At 40.9% G+C, this 14,777-nt stretch overlaps 1 protein-coding gene across 2 annotated transcripts in view; it reads right to left on the bottom strand.

Moving 5' to 3' along the window:
- The window catches only part of LOC115202807 (molybdenum cofactor biosynthesis protein 1), a 44,296-nt gene extending 33,749 nt beyond the window's left edge, over positions 1-10,547 (bottom strand). The window contains exons 1-2 of one of the 2 annotated variants that reach the window (XM_029766843.1): positions 10,176-10,547; positions 1,085-1,220 (exon numbers count right to left, since the gene is read on the bottom strand). In XM_029766843.1, the coding sequence (XP_029622703.1) occupies positions 1,085-1,220; positions 10,176-10,394 (355 nt within the window). In that variant the 5' untranslated portion in view covers positions 10,395-10,547. The remainder of the gene's footprint in view (positions 1-1,084; positions 1,221-10,175) is intronic. The other variant, XM_029766844.1, reaches the window with a different exon arrangement.
- Positions 10,548-14,777: the final 4,230 nt, after the last annotated feature.

Genomic DNA, 14,777 nt, shown 5'->3' with positions numbered 1-14,777 from the left:
TGTGTGTGTGTGTGTGTGTGTGGTGAGTATGCATAGGGTCAGTGCAGATAGTTTGGTTACCATTAATTTACTATTTAGCAGTCTTAAAGCTTAGGGGTAGAAGCTGTCTCAGAGCCTGTTGGAAACACCATGCTCAGTGTTTCAGCTGAATAGGCACAATCAGGACACAATGTGATTCAGACAGCTGTTGATAGGAACAAACGCTCCCAAACTCATGGAACCATGGGAGGTGGTTAACAGCTGTGAAGATGGACCATATGCTGTGAGAATCCTACGGGGGGGGGGGGGGGGGATCAATGGCCCCCTTAGAAGCCATAACAATAAGGACAAAAGTAGCCGTCCTACCATTACAGCTAACATAATCTCTGTTTCAGATCTGGAAGAGATGTTGATAAATCAATACAACACAGATTTCAAGGAGAAAAATGTAAACGTCAGTGGAAGACAAAAGGTTTACGAACAAGATTCTGTCAAGTTACAGGAGAGCCATTACAGCCTGAAGTTACCTTTCAGGAAGGATGCCATCACCTTGACTGACAACTGTCATGTTACTGAACAACATGACAGTTATCAAATTGATAACAAATGTATGTATGTGTGATTGCCACTAATCATCTGTGAAGTGTGTGTTAACCCCTCTACAGGCTGAAGGGGAACACAGTTAAAAAGCCTACAGGCTCCAAGGCCCAGTGGGTGTGACTGGAATGTCAGCCAGTCTTTTGACCATGCTTAAACATACCAGACCACGCTAATTGTTTCTTTAATTTGAATTGAAGGAATTTGTTTTTGTTCGATTTTTCTTTACATTTTTGTAACCTGAAGAACAAATAAATTGTTTTCAACTTGAATCAAACTCTGGACATTGGATTTGTATGCATCAAGACTTACATTTCACCACCCTCCATTGTGGCTAAAGGATTATGATGGAAATTGTATTGGGACAATTATATTGGACAATTTAGCCACTACAGTGACAGCGATGAATCACACCATTATGGAATAATTTCAGTTAAAGTGTTTCATAACTGTAAAAAAAATGTAAATGATTGTATAGCCTTTAAGCAGTCTTCATCATGGTGCTTACAGCGAAGGTTACATTTCTCCGTCAGGGAAATGCGCAGGTAGCTGTGCCGTCGGCCAAAGTTGTCTGTCAGGAAGGCAGAGAAGGGTAGAACTTCCTCATTCAACCTTTGCCTCTGGCCCACTGGTACAGCCAGCTCCTGGACATACACAAAGGACAAAATAAACCGTGAGCAACCCTCTTCGGAGGGTTAATTACTCAACCCAGCATTTTCCGTGCTTCATGTCCAAATCTTAAAGTAGACTTACTTCATTGAGCTTGACAATCAATTTTAGACACTATAGGATGATTTGGACGTATTTTTTTTTTTACGCAAAAAATGCTAATATCGGGTATACTGGCATGAATTGTATTTGGGCCACAAATTATAAAAATAGCATTTTTTTTTATCAACTGGGCAACTCAATTAAGAACAAATTCTTATTTACAGTAGCTAGTTTTCAATCCAATTGGCGACAGATTCATGTGATTATTCAAAAATATGCATAAAGAAATGATGCACTCTCTCACCAGTGGTGCGTTTCCACCAAACTGACTTGTTTCGGATAAAATCAGTACGTGATGACAGTGCACACAAAATGTATTTTTTCGTCAAGTTTTAACTACCAAGTTCAACTCCACTCCACTGTTTTTGTGACAAAACTGTTGCGTAAAATAGCAAATGTGCCAACTCTGTGCTTAGCACGTGCTCTCTAGCCAAAAGCTTACAGAGACAGTGCAGGTGGGCTAGTGAGCCTACATCAGGGATCAACTAGATTCAGCAGATGGTCAGGAACATAACTACAAATAATTTGTAGACTAAATTGACCGCAAGAAGCCCTTAGCAGACATAATATTTGACTAAAACAATCATTTCAAACCTTGCGTGCATTTATATATTTAATACACACAGTACTAGTCATAAGTTTGGACACGCCTACTCATTCAATGGTTTTTATTTAATTTTACTATTTTCTACATTGTAGAATAATTGGTCAAATAGTGCTTACACAGCCTGACAGGTGTGTTGGGTCATTGTGTTTAAAAACAAATGATAGTCCCACTAAGAGAGAACCAGATCGGATGGCGTATCGCTGCATAATGCTGTGGTAGCCATGATGGGCTTTTCCTATTTAAATAAAGGTTCTATTTTTTTTATAATTTTAAAAATGTTTAAGTGTGCCTCGAATTCCAAATATTCATAGACAGTGTCACCAGCAAAGCACCCCCACACCTCCTCCATGCTTCACAGTGGGAACTACACATGTGGAGATTATTATTCACCTACTCTGCGTCTCACAAAGACAGCTGTCGGAACCCAAAATCTCAAATTTGGACTCATCAGACCAAAGCACAGATTTCCACCGGTCTAATGTCCATTGCACGTGTTTCTTGGCCCAAGCAAGTCTCTTATTCCTTTTGGTGTCCTTTAGTAGTGGTTTCTTTGCAGCTATTCGACCATAAATCACAGTCTCTGAACAGTTGATGTTGAGATGTGTCTGTTACTTGAAATCTGTGAAGCATTTATTTGGGCAGCAATTTGAGGCTAGTAACACTAATGAACTTATCCTCTGCAGCAGAGGTAACTCTGGGTCTTCCTTTCCTTTGGCGGTCCTCATAACAGCCAGTTTCATCATAGAGCTTGATGGTTTTTGCGACTGCACTTGAAGAAACGTTCAAAGTTCTTGAAATTTTCCGGATTGACTGACCTTTGTGTCTTAAAGTAATGACGGACTGTCGTTTTTCTTTGCTTATTTTAACTGTTCTTGCCATAATATGGACTTGGTCTTTTACCAAGTAGGACTATCTTCCGTATACCACTCCTACCTTTTCACAACACAACTGATTGGCTCAATCACATTTAGAAGGAGAGAAATTACAAATTAACTTAACATGGCACACCTGTTAATTGAAACGCATTCCAGGTGGCTACCTCATGAAGCTGGTTGAGAGAATGCCAAGAGTGCAAAGCTGTTGTCAAGGCAAAAGGTGGCTACCTTGAAGAATCTCAAATATATTTTGATTTGTTGAACACTTTTTTTGGTTACTACATGATTCCATAGTTTTGATGTCTTCACTATTATTCCACAATGTAGAAAATAGTAAAAATAAAGAAACACCTGGAATGAGTAGGTGTCCAAACTTTTGACTGGTACTGTGTGCGTGTATGTACATTTGAAGTCAGAAGTTTACATACACTTAGGTTGGAGTCATTAAAACTCGTTTTTCAACCACTCAGCAAATTTCTTGTTAACAAACTATAGTTATGGCAAGTCGGTGAGGACATCTACTTTGTGCATGACACAAGTCATTTTTTCAACAATTGTTTACAGACAGATTATTTCACTTTCATTCACTGTATCACAATTCCAGTGGGTCAGAAGTTTACATGCACTAAGTTGACTGTGCCTTTAAACAGCTTGGAAAATTCCAGAAAATTATGCCATTGCTTTAGAAGCTTCCAACAGGCTAATTGACATCATTTGAGTCAATTGGAGGGGTACCTGTGGATGTATTTCAAAGCCTACCTTCAAACTCAGTGCCTCTTTACTTGACATCACGGGAAAATCAAAAGAAATCAGCCAAGACCTCAGAAAAAAATTGTAAACCTCCACAAGGCTGGTTCATCCTTGGAAGCAATTTCCAAACGCCTGAAGGTACCACGTTCATCTATACAAACAATAGTACGCAAGTATAAACACCATGAGACCACACAGCCATCATACCACTCAGGAAAGAGTTCTGTCTCCTAGAGATGAACTCACTTTGGTGCGAAAATTGCAAATCAATCCCAGAACAGCAGCAAAGGCTCTTGTGAAGATGCTGGAGGAAACATGTACAAAAGTATCTATAACCACAGTAAAACGAGTTCTATACCGACATAACCTGAAAGGCCGCTCAACAAGGAAGAAGCCACTGCTACAAAACCAGCCATAAAAATGCCAGACTACGGTTTGCAACTGCACATGGGGAGAAAGATCGTACTTTTTGGAGACATGTCCTCTGGTCTGATGAAACAAAAATAGAACTGTTTGGTCATAATAACCATCGTTATGGTTGGGGGAAAAAGGGGGAGGCTTTCAAGCCAAAGAACACCATCCCAACTGTGAAGCAGGGTGGTGGCAGCATCATGTTTTAGGGGTGCTTTGCTGCAGGAGGGACTGGTGCACTTCACAAAATAGATGGCATCATGAGGGAGGAAAATTACGTGGATATATAGAAGCAACATCTCAAGACATCAGTCAGGAAGTTAAAGCTTGGTCGCAAATGAGTATTCCAAGTGGACAATGACCCCAAGCATACTTCCAAGGTTGTGGCAAAATGGCTTAAGGACAACAAAGTTAAAGTATTGGAGTGGCCGTCACAAAGCCCTGATCTCAATCCCATAGAAAATCTGTGGGCAGAATTGAAAAAGCGTGTTTGAGCAAAGAGGCCTACAAACCTGACTCAGTTACACCAACCCTTGTCAGGAGGAATGGGCCAAAATTCTCAAGTTATTGTGGGAAGCTTGTGGAAGGCTACCTGAAACATTTGACCCAAGTTAAACAATTTAAATGCAATGCTACCAAATACTAATTAAGTGTATGTAAACTTCTGACCCACTGGGAATGTCATGAAAAAAATAAACGCTGAAATAAAACATTCTCTCTGTTATTATTCTGACATTTCACATTCTTAAGTAGAAGTCCTGGGAGTGCATTCTGACGAAGAACAGCAAAGGTAATCCAATTTTTCTTATAGTACATCTGAGTTTGGTGAGTACCAAACTTGGTGGGTGTCAAAATAGCTAGCCTGTGATGGCCGGGCTATCTACTCAGAATATTGCAAAATGTGCTTTTGCCGAAAAGCTATTTTAAAATTGGACACCGATATTGCATAAAGGAGTTCTGTATCTATAATTCTTAAAATAATTATGTTTTTTGTGAACGTTTATCGTGAGTAATTTAGTAAATTCACCGGAAGTGTTCGGTGGGAATGCTAGTTCTGAACGTCACATGCTAATGTAAAAAGCTGGTTTTTGATATAAATATGAACTTGATTGAACAAAACATGCATGTATTGTATAACATAATGTCCTAGGATTGTCATCTGATGAAGATCATCAAAGGTTAGTGCTGCATTTAGCTGTGGTTTGGGTTTATGTGACATTATATGCTAGCTTGAAAAATGGGTGTCTGATTATTTCTGGCTGGGTACTCTGCTGACATAATCTAATGTTTTGCTTTCGTTGTAAAGCCTTTTTGAAATCGGACAGTGTGGTTAGATTAACGAGAGTCTTGTCTTTAAAATGGTGTAAAATAGTCATACGTTTGAGAAATTGAAGTAATAGCATTTCTAAGGTATTTGAATATCGCGCCACGGGATTCCACTGGCTGTTGACTAGCCCAGAGAGGTTAAAGAACAGTTAACTCTTGGTGGAGCAAGATTTTTGGTTGTCGGGATGGCCGTAGTTGTCCAGACTAAAAAAAAAATCTTGATCGACTGTTCTTTAGACCAATCGATTGGTCTAGATATTGGGTCAATAAAACCAACGGATGGCTGCCATCTTACCTTGTCTAATGACTGTGTATTTTGAGTTAACTATCCCTTTACTCAGTACTGTTTCTTTTACCTTTAGTTAACCTTTCTGGGCTAGGGGGCAGTATTTTCACGGCCGGATAAAAACGTACCTGATTTTAAACTGGTTACTACTCTTGCCCAGAAACAAGAATATGCATATTATTAGTAGATTTGGATAGAAAACACTATACAGTTTCTAAAACTGTTTGAATGGTGTCTGTGAGTATAACAGAACTCATATGGCAGGCAAAAACCTGAGAAGATTTCAAGCAGGAAGTGCCCTGTCTGCGATTTTGTAGTTCTGCTTTTGCTTGTCTATCAAAACTACAGTATCCGTGGGGTTTTGTTGCACTTTCTAAGGCTCTCTAAAGCCGCCAGAAAGTGGATTGGGGCGTCACCTGTCTCTGGGCAAAGTATAGGAGCACAGTTTGTCAGTGGACTGCCTGAGGACAAAGGGAATGAAAATGCGCATTCACGAGACTTCGCCATTTTTTCTTTCCCTCTTTGAATGAATACAACACTGTCCGGTTGGAATATTATCGCTATTTTACAAGAAAAATAGCATAAAAATTGATTTTAAACAGCGTTTGACATGCTTCTAAGTACGGTAATGGAACATTTTGAATTTTTTTGTGTCGATATGCACTCGCGCGTTACCCTTTGGATAGTGACCTGAACTCACGAACAAAACGGAGATATTTGCACATAACTATGGATTATTTGGAACAAAAACAACATTTGTTGTGGAAGTGGCAGTCCTGGGAGTGCATTCTGACGAAGAACAGCAAAGGTAATCCAATTTTTCTAATAGTAAATCTGAGTTTAGTGAGCCTCGACGTTGGCGGATGTCTGAATAGCTAGCCTTGATGGCCGAGCTATGTACTCAGAATATTACAAAATGTGCTTTCGCCGAAAAGCTATTTTAAAATCTGACAACGCGATTGCATAAAGGAGTTCTGTATCTATAATTCTTAAAATAATTATGTATTTTGTCAACGTTTATCATGAGTAATTTAGTAAATTCACCGGAGGTTTTCGATGGGTATGCATGTTCTGAACATCACATGCTAATGTAAACAGCAGTTTTTTGATATAAATATGAACTTGATTGAACAAAACATGCATGTATTGTATAACAATGTCCTAAGATTGTCATCTGATGAAGATCAAAGGTTAGTGCTGCATTTAGCTGAGGTTTTGGTTTTTGTGACATATATGCTTGCTTTGAAAATGGCTGTGTGATTATTTTTGGCAGGGTACTCTCCTGACATAATCTAATGTTTTGCTTTCGCTGTAAAGCCTTTTTGAAATCGGACAATGTGGTTAGATTAACGAGTCTTATCTTTCAAATGGTGTAAAATTGTCGTATGTTTGAAATATTGAAATTATAGCATTTGAGGTTTTCAATTTCGCTCTACCACTGGCTGTTAAATAGAGTGGGACGCTCACGTCCCACCTAGCCCAGAGAAGTTAACCTGGCAGGTCAAATTATTTACAATGACAACCTAGCAAGTGGCAAGTTGATGGTAGTGTATTTTTCATAGGGGAAAAATAAGCATAGGTGTAGAGGTGTGTATGGAATAACAGGGTTCAAGGCAATCTGGTAGACTTAGGTAAAACATCAAGGCCTATGTTTTTATGTGAAAGTAAAACAGCAAATGTGCAGGAGTGCATAGCAATAACACCAAAATCTGACTACGGGTTTCAGGTATAGCATCTCTGGTGATTGTCTATGTTCTCGAGATGTGTCTCAATGAAAACCTAGATTGCATAACTGTAAAGTAAACTATTGCAACGCATATCGAATACCAGTCTAGAAATAGGCTATTCTTCTACAAAATATTGAAGGGTCATTCCATGTAATTTCAGCATGCCATGAAATCCACCATCTCAGATGTTCTGAAATTGTTTCTGTAGTTAAAAACAGAGAAGGTAAGCATTCCGGACCACTTCCCTTTTTCCACATTTTGTTACGTTACAACCTTAATCTAAAAATGATTAAATAAATTTAAAAAAAATTCAAATAAATAACAAAATCCACAATCTACACACAAAACCCCATAATGAAAAAAGCGAAAACAGCTTTAGAAATGTTTGCTAATGTATTAAAAATAAAAATAAACTGAAATACTTTATTTATATAAGTATTCAGACCTTGTTATGAGACTCAAAATCGAGCTCAGGTGTATCCCGTTTCCATTGATTATTCTTGAGATATTTCTACAACTGGAGTCCACGTGTGGTAAGTTCAATTGATTGGACATGATTTGGACAGGCACACACCCATCTATAAAGGTCCCACAGTTGGCAGTGCATGTCAGAGCAAAAACAAAGCCATGAGGTCGAAGGAATTTTCCGTAGAGCTCCAAGACAGTATTGCGTCGAGGCACATATCTGGGGAAGGGTACAAAAAAATGTCTGCAGCATTGAAGATCCTGAAGAACACAGTTGCCTCCATCATTCTTAAAAGGATTAAGTTTGGAACCACCAAGACTCTTCCTAGAGCTGGCTGCCTGGCTAAACTGAGCCACTCCTTAGTAAAAAGGTACATGACAGCCCGTTGGAGTTTGCCAAAAGGCACCTAAATGACTAAGACCATGAGAAACAAGATTCTAAGGTCTGCTGGAACCAAGATTGAACTATTTGGCCTGAATGCCAAGTGTCAGGTCTGGAGGAAACCTGGCACCATCCCTACGGTGAAGCATGGTAGAGGCAGTATCATCCTGTGAGGATGTTTCTCAGCGTTTGGGGACACTAGTCAGGATCGAGGCAAAGATGAACGGACCAAAGTACATTGAGATCCTTAATGGTTCACCTTCCAACAGGGCAATGACCCTAAGCACACATCCAAGACAACGCAGGAGTGGTTTCAGGGACAAGTCTCTGAATGTCCTTGAGTGGCCCAGCCAGAGCCCGGACTTGAACCCAATCGAACATCTCTAGACATCTCTGACAATAGCTGTGCATAGACCCCCCCTCCACATCCAACCTGACAGAGCTTGAGAGGATCTGCAGAGAAGAATGGGAGAAACTCCCTAAATACAGCTGTGCCAGGCCTGTAGCATCATGCCCAAGAAGACTTGAGGCTGTAATCGGTCCCAAAGGTGCTTCAACAAAGTACTGAGTAAAAGGTCATTAGACTTATGTAAATGTAATATTTCCGTTTTCACAGATTAGCAAACATTTCTAAAAACCTGTTTTTGCTTTGTCATTATCAGGTATTGTGTATAGATTGATCAAATGGGGAAAACAATTTAATAGATGAACAAAATTTGAATAAAACTAAGGGGTCTGAATACTTTCCAAATCAAAAGTTATGTCACATTCGCCAAATACAACAAGTGTAGACCCTACCTTGAAATGCTTACTTACAAGCCCTTAACCAACAATACAGTAAAAAAAATATCATTTTTTTTTAAAGTTACAAAATAAAACAAAAATGAGGCTATATACAGGGAGTACCGAATCAATGTGCGGGTTGTACCTTAATTTAACTAGGCAAGTCAGTTAAAAACAAATTCTTATTTACAATCACAGCCTACCAGGGAACAGTGGCCTTGTTCAGGTGCAGAACGACCGATTTTTACCTTGTCAGCTCGGGGATTCGATCCAGCAACCTTTCGGTTACAGGCCCAACACTAACCACTAGGCTACCTGTCACCCCAAGTTGGTTGAGGTAATTTATTAATGTAGGTAGAGGTAAAGTGACTATGCACAGATAATAAACAGTGATTAGCAGCAGTGTAAAAACAAAGGGGGGAGTTGGGTCAATGCAAATACGAAAGCACTGCAGATATCTTTCAATTGGCAATATTTATTTTTGTCTTCAACTAATGCAGCGTCTCCCAAACTCGGTCCTCGGGACCCCAAGGGATGCACATTTCGTTTTTTCCCTTAACACCACACAGCTGATTCAAATAATCAAAGTTTGATGATTATTTGAATCAGCTGTGTAGTGCTAGGGGGAAAAAAACAAAACATGCACCGAGTTTGGGAAACTGTTCTAAAGAGGAAAATAATATAATTACATTACTGAGTTAGGGTAACTGTTACGTTACTGATTACAATTTTGGACAGGTAACTAGTAACCTAACTTTAACGGATTACATTTAGAAAGTAACCTACCAAACACTGCTTAGAACGTGTCTGGAACTCGTTTTTATGTCAAAGAGCACTGTGGTAGCCTCCACCAGGCAGCTATGGTTACATTCAAGTAAACCGAATTGCTTCAGGCGGAAGGGCTAACGTCGGGCCGCCTGGAGGTCGCCCCTTCCCCAGATAGCGTATGAACTGGTCATAAACCATGGCATTTTTTTTATTACAGGAAATAAGCTTTAAAAATGCAAAAATCTCTCAGCCTCATTGCAAAATGTGTAGAATTGGTTGAGATTATCTATAAAACTGCCATTAAAAAAATATATATCCTATGGTAAAATGTGTTGAACTCTAGGAAGTTTGCTGTTGAAACCCCCCAAAAAATGTACAGAAAGAAATACGAAACTACGGTAACGTTACGCCACAGCGTTTATAAATATTTATAGCTAGCCTTTCTTACCTGTATCGTCCCAATTTTTGCTGCAGGGACAGCTGCACTTGAGTTTGCAAGAGATACGAATTCAAGTTCATTTTCCTCTTGTGTAGCGCTGGAATACCACCGCCGCAACTTCGGTGTTGAGCTTGGTGCAAATAGTTTCACGTGCTGCGTTGACAGGGCCTTGACATCGTAATGTCTGCCTAGTATACGGCGGCAGCACTTGCTACCATGAAAAGCCATGTTATAAATGTAAATTAACTGTTGGAATATCTGTTTATCGTCGTAGACGTGTCAAACAAAAACGGTTAATAATATCGAAGCCTCACAAAACGTCTACGGAGTTGCTGTAACCACATTCAAGGGGGAGTGGGCAGCTTCAGCCAATCGTCTAAATCGTCTACCCTCTGGGTAGTGTAGTTCTTCTTCTTCTATGGTATAATGGCGTTCGCTCACTTGGATGTGCATTCTGCCAGCTACTGTGCGGGTGGATAATAAGGATTCCAAAAAGGAAATAATATGGGTAAAAAAACATTTTTTAAATCATATAAACTACCAAAAATGTATTAACTAAACTAACTAAACAAAATCAACCTGCTTTTCTACAAAAAAAACAGATTTTAATCAGAGTCCTGTGAGGTTGGGCATTTCCTAGCGAAATCTGCTGTACAGCCCTGATCCTTGACACCTCGACCTCTTTCACCCTAACAGGGCACTCAAGGAAGTCCGGAGTTTGATCCCCACCACAGCTGCAACATTTTCCATTCACATATTCTTCAACACCATACTTCTCCAGTCTGCAAATATTTGATTGTCACACACAGGGCCGGCCCTCCCATTAGGCAAGATTAGGCCCCTGCTAATGGCGGCACTTGAATTTGGGGTGGCATTTTGACAATTGGCTGCCGCCCTATTTGAAATAAATACATAAAACGTATTCAGATTATATCAAGCCGTTCTATGACAATGCTTAACTCGGTGAACAGATTTTTATCTCACTTAGGGCAGCAGAACATCCAGGTCCAGCCCTGGTCACACACACTTCAAACATTTTCAGTTACAAGCAACAATTCCATGGACGCTGCCATTTTGGAACCGTCATCCATCTCCGTCAATGTGAATCTTTTCGCAACCTCCTCAGGTAGTGTAGTTTTACCATAGACATGCATTTTAATACATTAGAACATCTTTGGTTTTACCTTTGGATTTCTAATTACAGTGACATTGGCATTAATGGGCTGCTAGAAGAACATATAAGTGATTACAAGTAGCGTGAAGTCTAATTAAAAGCAATTGTGTAATTACTGGGTAGCCTACATTGAAATGATCTGAGGAACCATCCTTCAAAAACGGTTAATATTCAGTACCAGTCAAAAGTTTTGACACGTCTACTCATTCAAGGGTTTTTCTTTATTTTTACTATTTTCCCCCAAAAATAGTGGGTGACTTTCTTACCTTTTTTTCTTCCCAATTTCATAGTATCCAATTAGTAGTTACAATCTTGTCTCATCGCTGCAACTCCCGTATGGTCTCGAGAGAGAGGGAAAGGTCGAGAGCCATGCGTCCTCCTAAACACTACCCAACCAAGCCAATCCGCACTGCTTCTTGACACAATGCCTACTTAACCCGGAAGACAGCCGCACCAATGTATCAGAGGAAACACCAAGCACCTGGCAACCTTGTCAGCGTGCACTGCGTCCGGGCCAGCCACAGGAGTCACTAGTACGTGATGGGACAAGGACACCCCTGCCGGCCAAACCCTCCCCTAACCCGGACAACGCTGGGCCAATTGTGCGCCGCCCCATGGGTCTCCTGGTCACGGTCGGCTGCGACAGAGCCTGGACTCAAACCCAGAATCTCTGGTGGCACAGCTAGCACTGCGATGCAGTGCCTTAGACCACCGCGCCACTCAGAAGGCCTACTATTTTCTACATTGTAGAATAACAGTGAAGACATCAAAACTATGAAATAACACATATGGAATCATGTAGTAAATATATTTATATTTGAGATTCTTCAAAGTAGCCACACTTGCCTTGATGATAGCTTTGCACACTCTTGGTGTTCTCTCAACCAGCTTCATGAGGTAGTCACCTTGAATGCTTGAAGGAGTTCCCACACATGTGACTCACCTCCTGGATTCGGTTTTATGTAGCAACATTTTAATTTCTGTTTTTGTAGAGACTCAGAGTGACAAAATGGTATTTCATACACTGCATTTGAGGAAACAATGGGAAAGTAATTCTGCTTTGAAAGTTGATCAACTTGTAAACTCACTTTTGAGAAAACCGTCTTTCAATATTTTGGTACTACTATTGGACATCCCTTCTTTCTCTACAGCATTCAGCATTGTTCACACCCTCTTAAACATTAGCCCCACCCATCTCTTTAAGGGCTGATCCGTGTGTTCTGTACTAACTTGCCAGCTACTTCCAGACATCTATAAGACAGAACAGCTCACTGAACATTACTCACCCTAGCAGAGCTGTTTAGGCTGTTATTTTATCCAGAGCGTTGGTGACTGCAACTGTGCTGCCAGATTATCCGTTTGTAAATTCAGAGCGTTTCGCATTCAGAGCGCACACTGGACGCTCTGGCCAATAAGTAGGGTTGTTCCGAAAGCTCTGACCTCACAACAACAGTCAAGCACCCAAGCTAACTGGCTAACATTGGCTAGCTACTTCCAGACACATAATGAGAGAACACCCCACTCTGACCTTTTTCTCGCCCTTGCAGAGCTGGTTAGGCAGTTTTCATATTATCCAGAGCGTTGGTGACTGTAACTGTGCTGCTGGCAACAATTGAATTATGCTTTGTTTCCGACCTTTACTGACACCGGACATATTCAACGGGTGTTGGGCGTTCAAAAATGAATCAGTTATTCTGTGCTATGACACACTAAAACGAGAGGGTTTTGTTAAGAAATGTAGCTACATAGCTTACTAGGTAAACAATGAATCCCAACGCATGATGTAACGTTAGTCGATCACCACATTCTTTTGGAGAGATTGGAAACCCAAATTGGTCTACACGGAGAAGTTCTGGCCTGGTTTAGATCTTATCTGTCGGAAAGATATCAGCTTGTCTCTGTGAATGGTTTGTCCTCTGACAAATCAACTGTACATTTCGGTGTTCCTCAAGGTTCCGTATTAAGACCACTATTGTTTTCACTATATATTTTACCTCTTGGGGATGTCATTCGAAAACATAATGTTAAATTTCACTGCTATGCGGATCACACACAGCTGTACATTTCAATGAAACATGGTGAAGCTCCAAAATTGCCCTCAAAAGAAGCCTGTGTTTCAGACATAAGGAAGTGGATGGCTGCAAATGTTCTACTTTTAAACTCGGACAAAACAGAGATGCTTGTTCTAGGTCCCAAGAAACAAAGAGATCTTCTGTTAAATCTGACAATTAATCTTGATGGTTGTACAGTCGTCTCAAATAAAACTGTGAAGGACCTCGGCGTTACTCTGGACCCTGATCTCTCTTTTGAAGAACATATCAAGACTGTTTCAAGGGCAGCTTTTTTCCATCTACGTAACATTGCAAAAATCAGAAACTTTCTGTCCACAAACGATGCAGAAAAATTAATCCATGCTTTTGCTACTTCTAGGTTGGACTAATGCAATGCTCTACTTTCCGGCTACCCGGATAAAGCACTAAATAAATTTCAGTTAGTGCTAAATACGGCTGCTAGAATCCTGACGAGAACCAAAAAATATTATCATATTACTCCAGTGTTAGCCTCCCTACACTGGCTTCTTGTTAAGGCAAGGGCTGATTTCAAGGTTTTACTGCTAACCTACAAAGCATTACATGGGCTTGCTCCTACCTATCTTTCCGATTTGGTCCTGCCGTACATACCTACACGTACGCTACGGTCACAAGACGCAGGCCTCCTAATTGTCCCTAGAATTTCTAAGCAAACAGCTGGAGGCAGGGCTTTCTCCTATAGAGCTCCATTTTTATGGAATAGTCTGCCTACCCATGTGAGAGATGCAGACTCGGTCTCAACCTATAAGTCTTTACTGAAGACTCATCTCTTCAGTGGGTCCTATGATTGAGTGTAGTCTGGCCCAGGAGTGTGAAGGTGAACGGAAAGGCTCTGGAGCAACGAACCACCCTTGCTGTCTCTGCCTGGCCGGTTCCCCTCTCTCCACTGGGATTCTCTGCCTCTAACCCTATTACAGGGGCTGAGTCACTGGCTTATTGGTGTTCTTCCATGCTGTCCCTAGGAGGGGTGCGTCATTTGAGTGGGTTGAGTCACTGACTTGGTCTTCCTGTCTGGGTTGGCACCCCCCTTGGGTTGTGCCGTGGTGGAGATCTTTGTGGGCTATACTCGGCCTTGTCTCAGGATGGTAAGTTGGTGGTTGAAGATATCCCTCTAGTGGTGTGGGGGCTGTGCTCTGGCAAAGTGGGTGGGGTTATATCCTTCCTGTTTGGCCCTGTCCGGGGGTATCGTCGGATGGGGCCACAGTGTCTCCTGACCCCTCCTGTCTCAGCCTCCAGTATTTATGCTGCTGTAGTTTATGTGTCGGGGGGCTAGGGTCAGTCTGTTATATCTGGAGTATTTCTCCTGTCTTATCCGGTGTCCTGTGTGAATTTAAGTATGCTCTCTCT

Source organism: Salmo trutta, chromosome 12 (assembly GCF_901001165.1).
Source record: "Salmo trutta chromosome 12, fSalTru1.1, whole genome shotgun sequence".
Lineage (NCBI taxonomy): Eukaryota > Metazoa > Chordata > Actinopteri > Salmoniformes > Salmonidae > Salmo > Salmo trutta.
This window is presented reverse-complemented; position numbering and strand designations above follow the sequence as displayed.